Genomic DNA, 15,318 nt, shown 5'->3' with positions numbered 1-15,318 from the left:
TGCTTTGCTGGAGCCTCCATAAAGTTCCTTGGGTTTTTATTCCTATTGGAGATTTTTGTACTATAATATCCCCAGTATACAAAAAGTCATATCATAGAAGTGGAAAGTAGGCTTTGAGGAGGTTAAGTGATTTCCTCTAGCTAAAGTCTAGAGAGGTAGGAATTTGGGTTTCCCTACCTTCAAGTTCTGTATTCTTTTGACTACACAATGCTTCTTAATTTGGGGTGAGCAGGAAGTCACAAACTCGTAATAAAATTTGTTGACACTCGTCAACAAAAGTGGGGAAAACATCATTTTCCCCCAAAACGAAGTCACACAAACACTTAGGCATAAAAGTTTCCCACAATTTGGGAAATTCCCACAATTTCTGAAAGCTACGAGAACCCTTTAAAAGCTATTTGTAGTCCAATTAGGGGTCAACAGAAATCATATTAAGAATGCTTGCACTATTGGTGTACCTGGGTGGCTCAGTTGGTTAAGCGTCCAACTTCAGCTCAGGTCACGATCTCACGGTTCATGGGTTCAATTCCCGCATCAGGCTCTGTGCTGATGGCTCATAGCCTGGAGTCTACTTCAGATTCTGTGTCTCCCTCTCTCTCTGCCCCTCCCCACCCACACTCCTTCTCTCCTCTCTCTCTCTCAAAAATAAATAAACATTATAAATTTTTTTAAATGTTTATTTATTTTTGAGAGAGACAGAGACAGAATGTGAGTGGGTTAGGGGCAGAAAGAGAGGGAGATACAGAATTCGAAGCTGGCTCCAGGCTCCAAGCCATCAGCACAGAGCCCAATGTGGGACTCGAACCCACAAGCTGTGAGATCATGACCCGAGCCGAAGTCGGTCGCTCAACCGACTGAGCCACCCGGGCACCCCTATAAAATTTTTTTTTAATAAATCGATAAAAAGTGCTTGCACTATTGGTTGAACCATATGCCTTTTTTGTAGATGAAAAATTATCAAATGTTGGCAATTTCATATGGCCCACCCTAATAATATTGCTACCTTTGTAGACTTAAGAAATTTGACAGGGCAGAGAGATTAATTCTCACAGTTTCAGGGGATCTTACCTGACATCCAAATCTAACAGAGGAAGGGAGGCTGTGAGGCAACTAGCATCTTGCCACTGACCTGTCTCAGTAGTCTCCATACGTGACGATGTGAGTCAGAATGGGAAACAGTTTTGAACCTGGTTTGACTTCCTTCCCACATCCAAGCCTGTCTCCCTGGCTTTGGTCAAAACTCAGCTGATATCCTATGTTATATTCCTTCATAGTACAAGTACAGCTATAAACACTATGGGCTTATGTGATTCTCTTTTTGGAAGAGTGAAGTCAAGTTGTCATTTTGGGAAATGAAGAGGGAGCACCATTATGACCCCCCACCATCCAGGGGAAGACATTTGGAAATGTGTGACTCGGCAAGTCAATGGAAGGACTCAGATCAGAATCAGCTTGTTGTCTCCCTTCCTTCTAACAGCATTTCCTCATCTGTGATTTTAGACACCAGGGCTAAGTCTGCAGAGACTCTGTGTTAGAAGAGCCCGTGCAACTCAGAAGGGGGCTCAGAAAGAGGGAAACCAAATCTGTGGCGGATACTGCGGTGTGGGGGTCCACTGTGAAATCTGGGAGATATTGTGAGACCACCTCCTTCATGACCGAGCACTCAACCCACGGCAAAGTCTCCTTCTGGAAACTGCCCTCCAAGGAAGAACGACCCCACAAGCTCATGGCACTCTTCTGGGGAGGCTGGAGAGGGAAGAAACCCACGTCCAGTGGCCTTTTGATAGGAGCGAGTGGTGTACGGGTAGGAGAACTCTGAGGGCCATCCAGCTCCGTGTGGGATGCCGACGCTGTCACATGGCTGTCTCACAGCCCTCCTCTCACACTACTTTCTAGTTCTTTCACTCCCCCAACAAGTGTTGATCTTAGGAAAAGTTCTCGATAAACTTGCATCAAATCTTCACCTCAGAATCCTGGGGACACTCCACACAAGACAAACTGAGAATGAGGGAAGGTGTTATGGAATGCATATGGAGAAGCTTCTCTTGGGAACAAGAATGTGTAAGTGAGGGAATGAAGGAGTGCACTCCGGAGCCAGGCAAGCCTCCCCACACCCCGTTGAGAAAGATCGCCATCCCAATTACTCATGTAACTTAGAGTCAGATGAGATGTTGCGTCAAGGGGGGCGCCTGGGTGGCTCAGTCGGTTAAGTGTCCGACTTCAGCTCAGGTCACAATCTCGCGGTCTGTGAGTTTGAGCCCTGCGTCGGGCTCTGGCCTGATGGCTCAGAGCCTGGAGCCTGCTTCTGATTCTGTGTCTCCCTCTCTCTCTGCCCCTTCCCCCTTCATGCTCTGTCTCTCTCTGTCTCAAAAATAAATAAAACGTTAAAAAAAAAAAAAAGATGTTGCGTCAAGGGTGTGAAAAAGCTTCCGTGTCAAATCAATGAAAAGTTACAGAAGTAGCAATCAGACAGGAAAGTGGAAAATGGGTGCTTTTCCTTCTGGGGAGAAACTGTTGAGCCACTGGGAAATGAAGTTCCTCTTTCAGTGCACCAGTCCAGTCTCTGGTGGAAATGAAAATCGTGTTACACATAGTCACCTTTGTTTTTGCAGGATTCCCAGGGAAGGCAGGGATCCACACAGACTGATTTTCTAAACAGGTTTTCTTTTGAAAGGTAAGACCTGTTTAGAAATGTCAGGGGTGTGTACAGAAATAATTCTAATACCTATTATAAATGCTCCTGGCCTCTTCACTAGGGAATCCTGTACTTAACCGAATTTTTACTTGGTGAATTGGAGGCCTCATTTTGGACATCAATTATTTTCCTGAATGCTAAGATAACAACCCTATAAGGCAGTGCTCTCCAAACTTTAACGTATCTACAGCTCGCCTGAGGGTGTTGTTTTAAAATGCCAATTCTGATTTAGTAGAGCTGAGGTTCTGCAGTCCTACCTATCTCTCAAGTGATGTGGATGCTTCTGGATGCCAACCACACTGTGAGTAGCAAAGCTCTAAAGGTATCAGCAGATATACTTCTCTTTGCTCTTAGCATTTGGTAGCCTACAACTGGAATTCTGTTATTCATATTTATTATCTCTTTCTTTTTTAAGTTCACCATCAAGCTTAAATGAAAATACAGTGGAAGAGAGCCAAAGCATAAGAGACTCTTAAAAACTGAGAACAAACTGCGGGTTGACGGGGGGTGGGAGGGAGGGGAGGGTGGCTGAGGGGTATTGAGGAGGGCACCTTTGGGGATGAGCACTGGGTGTTGTATGGAAACCAATTTGACAATAAACTTCATATATTGAAAAAATAAAAATAAAAAAAATACAGACTGGAAGGAATCATCTAGTCCAAACACCTCAGTTTAAAAGTTTATTTATTTATTTTGAGACAGAGACAGAGAGGGGGCAGGGAGGGATGGAGGGGGAGAGAGAGAGAGAGAGAAAGAGAGAGAGAGAGAGAGCATGAGTGGGGGAAGAGGCAGAGTGAGAGAATCCCAAGCAGGCCTCGCACTGTCAGCATGGAGCCTGATGTGGGTCTTGAACTCACCAACTGTGAGATCATGACCTGAGCCGAAATCAAGAGTTGGATGCTCAGCTGACTGAGCCACCCAGATGCCCCCAAATACCTCATTTTAAAGCTAATAAAATTGATGTCCAAGAAGGCTGTATGATTTATGTAAGGTTATTTGACTGACTAGTGGTAAAAATAGGGCTTATAATTCTGCTCCTCTGAGTACAGGTCTTCTCCCAGTTTCTATCTCCCCTACTAATTTGTTGCTCCTTTTCTGTAGCAGATTGAAAAGTCAGAAAATTAATATTATTAAAATTCTAGGTAAGGTAAATAAGCTTTAACAAAGAGATCTAACCACTTTCCTATGAACAAAATGTCAAAGAATCCAAAGTAATGATTAGACTTGATGCCTTCTATATATGAGTTTTTCTTTTTTGCTAAATAATGAAATCTGGACAGTTTTCTGGATGGTTGAAGTCATCTCTAAATAGAGGATTAGTATTCAACTAATTAAATTAAAAAACGTGTTGCCAAATTTAGCAAAAACAAACAAAACTTAACAAGATGTTCACTTAAATTTGAATATCAGAAACAATAAAGAATTTCTTTAGTATAAATATGCCTTATATTCCAGAATAACAGGGAGACAGGAAATAATAAAGATAAAGACAGAAATCCATGACTTGGAGAACCGTGACTAGAAAGAGGAGGAAAATGAACAAAAGCAGAAATTGTTCTTTGAAGAAACCCAGACATGAGTAATCAAGAGAGTGAAGAGGAGAAATCAGAAGGCTTAAAAACATACAATATAAAAGGAGGGGTAACTATAGCTAAGACAGAGATGAGACAAAATAAAAATACATTATGAACAACTATCAGCACGAAATTTGAACACGTGGAAGAAATTAGTAAATGTATGGAAATCTCCCATAGTCCAAAATTGGAAAGGAGAAATTGAACATATTAATAAAAAATCAAAGGAAGTTAAATGACAAACATAAATATTTCCTCAAGAAAAAACCCCAAACCCAATTGGTTTTACAGGTGGGTTAATTTTGAAGGAATAGATAATCCTTATTTTATACAGATGGTTTCAGAAACTACAAGAAGGAAAACTCAATTTTATGAGGCTTGTGTAATGTGAATATTCAAAACAGGAACAAACTAATTCCTTATATAAATACAAGTGCAAAAATCCAAAGCAAAAGATTAACCAATAAAATCCAAGAGCATATTTAAAATATGATATGTAATAATCAAGCAGGTTCACTCCACAAAGGCAAAGATAACTTGATATCTAAAAAAAAAACTTATCGATACAATTCAACATAATGATAGATCAAACAAGAAAACTCATATGATACTATCAATTGACATGTATCAAGTGTTTGATTAAGGTTGGCTCACATATACCAGTATGTTTTTCAAGAGGCAGAAGAAAGAATCTAAGGCTTATTCTAAAATTTATATAGAAAATAAGTGCTCATGAATAATGAATAGCTAACTCAATTTTTTTAAATGTGCAAAAGCGGAAGAAGGTGGGGACATGCCCTACGAGTTATGCTTATGTAGCAAAGTCTATTCCAGAAACTAGTATATAATTAACGTGGCACTTCAGATCATCAGGGCACGGATGGAATGTTTTAATGGTTGCGATTATAAATTGGCTTCTCATATATAGGAGGAAAAAAGGGGAGCCCTACTTACTCTAAATACAAAAACAAATTTCAATAGGTTAAACGCTAAACTTCAAAAGGCAAAACTGTAAGAAAGTAAAAAATATTTTTGCAATCTTAGAAAAAAACTAATAGACTTATCTACATGACAATTAATAGAAGAGGAACATGAGATGGCTGACAGTTATTTTTGTAAAGGGATGCTCCACCTCACTAATAATGCCCAATATCACGATATCACTTGTTCACATCAGATTTACCCATTTTAGGTAATTAGATAATATTATGTTTATGCACGGATATGTGGAAATGAATGCACTATTTTCATTTGTCTTGGAAGTATCAACTTTAATTTCAAGTCCACATGCTGACATAGATGTCTCTCTCTCAGTGTATTTCTGAGCCATCTGGTTCCACTGATTTGTCTATTTGTTGATATTTTAACCATTATAACTTCATGGTATATTTTGATGTTTGACAGAGTCAGGCCTCCTTCCCCGTTAAACTTTTGTAAAATTTCCATAAACACATTAATATCAACTTTGTCATTCCTTAAAAGTACTTCGTGAGAATTTTTATTGGGATTCTGCAAAGTCTGGGGTTTAGGGAGAGTCGACCTTCATAGGATATTGAGTCTTTCTGTACAAGACCAGTTTGTGACTCTTCATTTATTCAAGCTTTCATATGCCTTCTTCATACAGATCTTTCCATTTCCTCTTTTTTTTTTTTTTACATTTACTCCTAGATATTTTACTACCTTCACTGCTATTGTAAAGGAACTATTTTCTTTAATCATGTTTTCTCTTTGACTGCTATTTAAAAATTAGCATATTTCCTTTCATCTTAATTTCGTAATAAACTATGATACTAAATGAAATAATTTTGGGGTTGTTTCCTCTTTTCAGGCATCAACTTAATTTCTGGGGAAATAATTTGAATTTTATTTCCCCCTTTCACATTTTATCGTTTCATTTCTTTTATAGCTCAGAAAGTATAAAATTCAAAGTCTAGCATTGGCTGCTATTTCCAGAGAAAGTAAAATAACAATGGTGATAAAGGAGTTTTTGCTACTTTGTGCCTCTTTCTCTGTTAGTTCCTTTACATTTTTACTTTGACTTTAATTTGATCTTTTCCCAATTTAGGTGGAAACTTTGATTATTAATTTTATACTGCTTATTTTTCAAACAGAGACATATAAAGCTATAAATCTCCCTGGAAGTACTATTTTAATCATATCTCATACATTTTGAAATGTTGCTTCATTATCATTCAGCTCAAAATATTTTCTAATTTTCCCCAGAAAACCTTCTTTGACCTATGGATTATTTAGAAATATACTGCTTGACTACCAAAAAATTGCACATCTTCTAGACATATTGTTATTCATTTCAAATCTAGTCCTGTAAAGGTCAGAGGATGTACTCTGTATGACTACCATCATTACAGATTCGCTAAGACTTATTTTATGGTCTAGTATATAGCCTATTTTGGTGAATGTACCACGTGCATTCTGCAGTTGCTGAGTGTAGTGTTTCTACAAATGTCAAGTAGATCAAGATACCTGATAATGATCTTCAAATCTTACACACTTGTCCTGATTTTTTTGTCTGTTTGTTATATCAATGACTTACAGAGAGATATGATAAAAATCTCCAATTATTATTATGAATTTGGCTATTTGTCTATTAGTTCTGTCAACTTTTAATTATTTTCTTTTGAGGCTCTGTTCTTAGGTGATTCAATTTTATAACAATTAAGATTGTTCAGCATTTTTGATAAATTGACCCACTTATCATTATGAAATATCCCTATTTTCCTCCGGTAACACTCTATTTTGTCAGATATTAACATAGCACAGAAATTTTCTTACAGTTAGAGTTCACATGATATACAATTTTTCACTTTTACTTTCATTCTGCATGTCTTTGTATTTAATGTGTGTTTTCGGGGTCCCTGGGTGGCTCAGTCAAACGTCGGACTTTGGCTCAGGTCATGATCTCAACAGTTCGTGAGTTCGAGCCCCGTGTCGGGATCTGTGCTCACAGCGCGGAGCCTGAAGCCCGCTTCCAGTTCTGTGTCTCCGTCTCTCTCGCCCCTCCCCTACCCCTGTTCACACGGCCATTCTCTCTCTCTCTCAAAAACAAAAGAACATTAAAAAATTTTTAAATAAGAAGAATAAAGTGTGTTTTCATAAACAGTATGTAATTCTTTCCACGTTATGTAGACTGACAATCTCTACCTTTTACATGGCATTATTAGGCAATTTGAATTTAATGTAATTAATAACATCCTTAGTTTTAAGTCTGCCAGAGGGTATTTGTTTTTTATTAGCTGTTTCTTTGTTCCTCTTTTCCTGCTTTCTTTTGAGCGAATCAAGTTATTTTATCATTGTATAAATCTTCGTGTATATGTGTATTTTTAATGATTGCTCTGGAGATCATAATATGTATATCTAACTTACTACAATCTACATTCAAATAATATTACTATCCATAGTGTAAGGACCTTACAGCCATATTACTCCACTTACCACTTGTCCCTTGTAATAATACATATTATTTCTTTGCAGGAGAGGACGGTCAAGCTGTCACTGAGGTTGCTCGACTTCCCTTTTCACACACTTACGCTTCCTTCCCTTCTTTTCCACAGATGTTGGTACCCAGGCCGCTCCTTAATAAACACCTGGCACACTAAGTTCCATCTCAATTTTGGTATACGTGCCAACGAAGCAAGCACCTAAATTCCATCTCAGAATCTACTCCTACAGCATCCAACCTGCCACAACCAAAGAAGATGATCAAACTTCCCCCCATCTTCGAAAAATTTCTTTTGATGTGGTTTTCACTCAAACTATAGCCCATCTTTTATAAAATTTTGGAGGAAGAGGTAGTCTGCCTCTGTTTCTAGCCTCTGTCTCCTCCCCTTTCAATCTAGCATAGCCCACAGTCCCACTTACCCACCTCCTTGTTGTGTCATAAGTAGCCTCCCCCCAGTCACCGGATACATTCCAGTGGACCCCTAGGGGATGCCTGAAACTGCAGATAGTACCAAACCCTATATTTATACTATGTCTTTTCCTATACATCATACCAATGATGACATTTAATTTATAGATTAGGCACAGTAAGGGATTAACAATAATAATAAAATAGGACAATTGTAACAATGTACTATAATAAAAATTATATGAATAACTCTCTCTCAAAATATCATTGTACTTCTTCTTGTGATGGTGTGAGATAATAAAATGTCTACGTGATGACATGTGAGGTGAATGACCCAGGCGTTGTGACATAGCGTGAGGCTACTACTGACTTTGTGATGATGTGTCAGAGGAGGGTCATCTGCTTTTCAACCGCGGTTGACCGCAGTCACGGAAACTGCAAGAGTGAAAACACGGATGAGGGGGTGCCACTATGTTACCATTATGCTCCCAATTGTCAAGGCCGAAAGCTAACATGGCATCGTTCATTCAAGCAATCGCCAAACATTCTGAAGATTACAACAGGGAAGCTCTGTGCTCAGTGCCTGACATAAAACCATGACTATACATGGTCACTGCCCACAAGTTCCTAGAGTTCATCAGATGAAGATGGAGAAAGGAGAACAGCAAAGTATACAAACGCTGTGACGGAAGAGTCTGCTGAAGAGGCGCATAGGAAGAAGTTACCGATTACACTAAGAGGGGCTTGGGCAAGAGGTTCGGGAAAGGTCAGACTATAAAAGATATAATCCATGAGCTAAATCTTAGAAGATGAATATGTGTTTCTTAGAGACACAAAACAGAGAAAGCACTTACAGAGAAAGAAAAACATGAGCTCCCTACCTGAAAGGTTATGGAGATGTGAAAACCTTGGAGTATTCCCGTACTGAAAGCAATCTGTTATGACTAAAATGATTAAGGCCTATAATGTGTGTGTGTGTGTGTGTGTGTAGAGGAGTGTGGAAGATGGGATAAATGGGGGAATTCAATGAGACAAGGTTTATCTCTATCTCTCTATGTCCAGTCACCAGGCCCTTCTGAGTCTGTTTTGTAGTTACTGTGTCTGTACCATATGACTTACGACATTTTGTCTTCTGGAGTATTTGTGCAACATGGCCATGCAGTGTATGTACCTCAAGGATAAAGATGGTGACTCATTCAGCTTTGAACTTCTCTATAGTATAATATTCTATTCATTTTCGCCAATGTTTATGGAGTAGAATTAAAATTGGCCCTGTTATGAGGTGGAAATAAGGCAAGTGTCTATCAACATCTTTAGTATGAACTGGACACGTGATCCAGAGTGAAGGTGGGCACGCTATAACCCATGGGCCAAATCTGACCCACTGCCTGGTTTTGTATGGGCTGTGAGCTAAGAATGTCTTTTGCATTTTCCAATGGTTGAAAAAAAAATCAAAGAAAACCAGTGTGAATAAGGTGAAAATTATATGAAATGAAATTTCAGTGTTCATACATATAATTTTATTAGAACACAGCTATGCTTGTTCATTTACATACTGCCTGTGGCTGCTTTCATTCTATAACAGCAGTGTTAACAGAGTTGTAAGTAGTTGTAACAGAGACTGTATGGCCCATGAACCCTAGAATATTTATTATTTTGCTCTTTATACCAGCTCCTGGTAGAGAGGAAGGACCGTGGCATTTTGGGATAAACTGGATTTGAATCTGGCTCTTATCTGTATCTCTATTAACTATGTTATCCCAAATGTTTAGCATCTCTGAGTTTTCAGATAATCATTTTTAGAATGAGTAAAATCACATCTCTGATAGAGAGCTTGTATGAAAATTAATAATAAGATACCTGGAACGGAAAAAAATATCAATAAATGTGTTTCTCAACCACCACCATCCCCACACCACTGTGTGGTATCACAGACTCTTTGAAATCCAATCAATTAAATATGTAATACATTTTCTATTGAAGATTCATACTCAGTGTTTGGCTAGTTGAACCCAAACAAAGAAAAGAAGGAAATAATGGTTTATAGGCTTTAGGTTTTACACAGCAAAGGCTTCACATAGCACATGTTTCCAGCAGTGGTCTATAATTTATAATTGATGTTTTAAATATTATATTCAAAATACTATAAGCATACTATATTTAAAATACCTAACTACTTTCTGTTAGGATTGCTAACCGGTCCAGCCTGAGTGAGACCATTCCAAATTGGGAACATTTTAGAACAGCCATGAAAATAAATATGAACATATGATTTTGCATATGTTGATGGGCTCTCTGTGTAACCAAACAGCACCTCCTTCTCAGATTGCTTCATTTGTTGTCTGTATTGCTGAGATTCAAAGCACTTTCTGGAAGGAATCATTCCCTCTGTTTCTTTCTCTATCCCCCAATGGCACCTCGAGTTATAATATGCACTTAATAAATCCTATGAATTAGGTCCATGGATACATTGTCTTTGAAGATTTTAGAAGAAATTCAACAAAAGAAGACAAGAGGGCTTTCCTTACAATTCCACATGTTTTAATTTGTTTTCTTGTTCATGTCATGTTCTCATGTTTATCCCCAGTGTTCAATTCTGGGTCTGGCATATAACAGGTGCGTAACGCGTGCTGACTGAATACGGCAACATGGTATAGAGGAAAAAACATGCGATCACAATCAAGAGGCATGAGTCTGATCTTCAGTTTTACCATTTGATTCTTGAGTAATGTAAAAAAAGCACTTTGAGATGAATTCTTATTTTTCTAATCTATAAAATAGGAAAACAACTACTTTGCCAAACTCAGAGCTACTGCAGGGATCAAATTAAAAAGCACATGAGAATGCACTTTGTAAACTATAGTGGCTTTTAAAATGTGCTTATTACTGTAAATAATAAAAATTTACATGTTCTGCCTTATAAAAGAAATTCCTAACATTTTGGTGTATTGGTTTGAGATTAGATGAAACCAAAGAAAACTAAGAGAGACAAGTTCTCAGTAAATGAGGACTAAATTGAGAAATTTGTTGGGAAAGTAGCATTTTAGTAAATGAAGGATTTTGGAAAGATATTTTCAAGGCTAATGTTTTTCAGTATAGTTGTTTTTCACTTGTGCAATAAATTTGTCTCTGATCCACTACATGCAAATCATATGTATGTATCAAATCAAGATTAAAGTAAACTAAAAAAATAAATAGTCAGAAATCCTATAGCCCTCAGAAAACTTGCAGAAAAAACCCCCAATGAGCTTATTTTTAGAAATCACTTCCTAATTTATTTGGTATTAAGTGGATTTGTAAAAACTAAATTTTATTAATAGGTTTGCTATATTAACTCCCACATATATTTGTGATTTTTTTTCATATATATATATATATATATATATATATATATATATACACCCCTACATCATTTGTAGTAAAAACAGGGTGCACACCGAAAATATAAAATATACATGGTAGTTAACTGACATACATTAAAAGAATTCCAGTTGGAGACTTCTGCTTCTAGCTATGAGGAAATAGCTTATAATAGAACAAACACTTCTGTCAAGAATAATTATAAAATATGAATAAAGTAAAAAGAAAATTTTTTTGTTTTTTTAATGTGTATTTAATTTTGAAAGAGAGAGAGAAAACAAGCAGGGGAGGGACAGAGAGAGAGGGAGACACAGAATCTGAAGCAGGCTCCAGGCTCTGAGCTGTCAGCACACAGCCTGATGCGGGGCTCAAGCCCACAAGCCATGTGATCACGACCTGAGCTGAAGTCAGACACCCAACTGACTGAGCCATCCAGATGCCCCCAAAAAGAAAAAAGTTTGAAAACATGTGAGAGCAACCACAGCAATCAGGACTGAAGAGACTTGAAAAGCAAGAAACCACATTGAAAGGAACCTCACATTCTGTGCCACTTTTGCCATTGAGGTATTTTTCAAACTCTAAGCTCTGCAGAATAAGAGCATAAGAAACTAAGCGGGAATTGGTGGGTGAGAGGCCAAAAAGCCAAACAGTTTTTACCAGACACATACTGCTGAGGAGACAAAAATTGTACTTCAGAGACTATCAAGGTGGAGGGCCTAATCCAAGCTTTTATATGAGACCCCTAAAAAGGGGAAAAGAGGAAAAGGGGAAAAACATATCAGCTCACTAATACAGAAATTTGAAGCATCTTTTCTTTTTAATTCATCTTTTCTTTTTAATTTGTTTAATGTTTATTTATTTTTGAGACAGAGACAAAGTGCAAGCAGAAGAGGGGCAGAGAGAGAGGGAGACATAGAATCCAAAGCAGGCTCCAGGCTCTGAGCTGTCAGCACAGAGCCCAACAGGGCTCGAACTCACAAACTGTGAGATCATGACCTGAGCCAAAGTCAGACACATAGCTGACTGAGTCACTCAGGCACCCCAGAAATTTGAGTCATCTTCATTACTGATTGGATTAAGATGTTCTTTCCCAAATCTTTCTACATGCTAAAAAAAAAAAAGTAAATGGTCTTGAAAGGAAGATATCATTAGCCACAATCTCTACAATAATATTTAGTTAAAACTTTATTCAATATGAAAGTAAATGAGGCTAAATGAATGAAAATAAAGAGAAGAAACAGTCAACATAAACAGACCTCAGGTCACCAAGCTATTCGTATTATCAGGCACAGACTTTACAATTATAGGGATTAATATATTTTTAAAATAAACTTTAGGATAAAGAATTTCAAACAAAATGATAATCTATACAAAAAGTTAAATAATAATTCTAGAATTAAAAATACAATAACTGAAATTAATAATGTAATAAAGAGTTTAACAGCCAATTATATGGAATAAAAGTTGTGATTAGTAAAACAGAAGGTATACCAGTATGAAATAACCAGGTTATTTCATAACCTAATCCAAACTTTTATTAGGATTAGGTTGACAAACCGTTAGCCAGATATATACAAAGGAAAAACAGGCCTTGGAACATCATAGTAAAAGTGCCGAAGACAAAACACAAAGAGAATATACTAAAAGCATCACAGAGTAAAAGACATTGCCTTCAAAGTTGTATATAGCAGATTGATAGCTAACTCTCCAAAGAAAGTACGAAAGTGAAAAGACACTGGGATAACATCTTTAGGTGATGAACAAAAACAACTGGCCACTTAGAATTCTATATACCAAGCAAAGATACCCTTGGAAAATGAATGTCAAATAAAGATACTTTCAGCTGCACAAAAACTGAAAGAATACATTGCCAGCACACTCACATAAAAAGAAACGATGGAATTTCTTTTTCACGCTAAATAAAAATGAGGAAAGCATAGAAATATGGAAAGGCCTGAAGAGCATTGGGCAGGGTAAATATTTAGCTATTTTTAAATCATATTAACTTTAAAAAGCCAGGAAGCAGTAAATGGAGGTAGAGTATTCTCAGGGGCTCACTGCTTATGAAATTATGAGAGCTCTAATTCATAGCAGAAAATTGTAAAGAAATCACATAAATTAAGAAGACAATGACAGACAACCCTACAAAACTGAGCAAAAGATTTGAATACGACCTCCAAGAGAAAAAAAAAAAAAAGAAAAGTATACAGAAATGGCCAATATATATTTAAAAGACCAAACTCATTAGGCAACATATAAATCCAACTGACATGATGGAGGGGCTACTACCTTTCTATGCCAAACAGAATGGCTAAAATTAAGGCTTGAAATATCAAGTACTGATGAAAATGGGAAGCATCTGGAATACTCATAAGCCTCTGGTGGGAGTATGAATTAGTACAACCACTATGGAAGACTACTTGGAATTATCTACTAAAGCTTCTCATCTGCCTACCAACAATCTAGCAGTTCCAAATATACCTACCTGTTTATATATGTTCACCAAAAGAAATACAGAAATGTTTATAGCAGAACTATGTGTAACACCATAGAGAAAAACTGGAAATAAGCCAAACGTTCATCAATATGGACACACAAGTTTGGTGTACTCATACACTGGAATGCTACGTGGCAATGAAAATGAACCCTACTGCTAAATGAGGCAGCACTCTAGCAAATGAAATGTTGAGTAAGAACGAATGAGACACAAGAAGTACGTACTGTAAAGTTCTTCACATAAAGTTCAAAAACAGGCACAATAATCTATGGCGATGGAACTAAAAAGAGTAGATACCTCTGTGGTAAAATCACTGAGAAGGGGAATAAGAGTGATTTATGGGGTGATGTCGTACTCTGTTTCTTGATCTGTGTGGTGGTTAAAGAGGATGTTCACTCTGTAAAAATGTATTGATCTGTGCATTTTTGATTTTTTGCACCTTTCTGTGTGTATGTTACACTTTGTAAATGGGTTGACTTACAAAGAAAGAAGCCCAAAATTCAAAAAGAGGTGAAAAATAAACCCAAAATATAAAACCTCAGAGAAAAACAAGAGGAAATTTCCCGAGAAGCCAATCCAACATATCACTTTACACACACACACATGCACGCGCACACACACACACACACACACAATCTACCCACAGCCTTCACAAACAACCATTTGGTTCACTTACTTTGAGCCAAACCTCCTCCTCCCTCTCCAGGCTACCTTCTGTCTGCTCACTCCTTTTATCCTGAGGTCTGTTTCCATTGGTGACACAGGGAAACCAGCCAGTGAGAGGACGGTGCTCTGGTAAATCTGGATGGTATGACGTGCAAATCTGAAATGTAATTTCAATCAAAAATTAAATGTATAAGGTGAGAGAGAAGTAAATACAATGACTCTGTAGCTCAAAACCAAAGTTTTCCTCTCTTTCTGAGTGCCTAATGATCACACTATTGGCAGAAAACTTTTCTCTAAGCAGAAGAATGTCTCAATGCTCTCTGTTAACCTCAAGATATAATTTACCTGGGTAGAAAAACACACATGCATCAGGGAGGGAGGGGAGGGTGGGTGATGGGTATTGAGGAGGGCACCTTTTGGGATGAGCACTGGGTGTTGTATGGAAACCAATTTGTCAATAAATTTCATAAAAAAAAAAAAAGAAAAGAAAAACACACATGATAACTCTCAGCCTACCATCAACCCAGATATCTTGCCCAAAGAACAGTCCTGGAACATTTTAGGCAACTGCTCCTAGAATTAGCCATAGAAGTCTGTCCAGGATGATGGTTATATCCTTACTGGGCAGGATCCACCAGTCCGAGAAGTGAGGCTACTG

The 15,318-nt window shown here is 37.6% G+C and overlaps 1 protein-coding gene across 1 annotated transcript in view; it reads right to left on the bottom strand.

Annotated features, from left to right (window-relative positions):
- LOC115505544 (pappalysin-2) overlaps positions 1–15,318 on the bottom strand; it is a 145,149-nt gene that overhangs the window by 109,906 nt on the left and 19,925 nt on the right. Inside the window, exon 8 of the mRNA XM_032591707.1 lies at positions 14,671–14,817. Coding sequence (XP_032447598.1) covers positions 14,671–14,817 — 147 coding nt within the window. The remainder of the gene's footprint in view (positions 1–14,670; positions 14,818–15,318) is intronic.

This window comes from Lynx canadensis, chromosome F1 (assembly GCF_007474595.2).
Source record: "Lynx canadensis isolate LIC74 chromosome F1, mLynCan4.pri.v2, whole genome shotgun sequence".
Classification (NCBI taxonomy): domain Eukaryota; kingdom Metazoa; phylum Chordata; class Mammalia; order Carnivora; family Felidae; genus Lynx; species Lynx canadensis.
The sequence above is the reverse complement of the archived record's forward strand: the minus strand, read 5'-3'. Positions and strand labels throughout refer to the sequence as shown.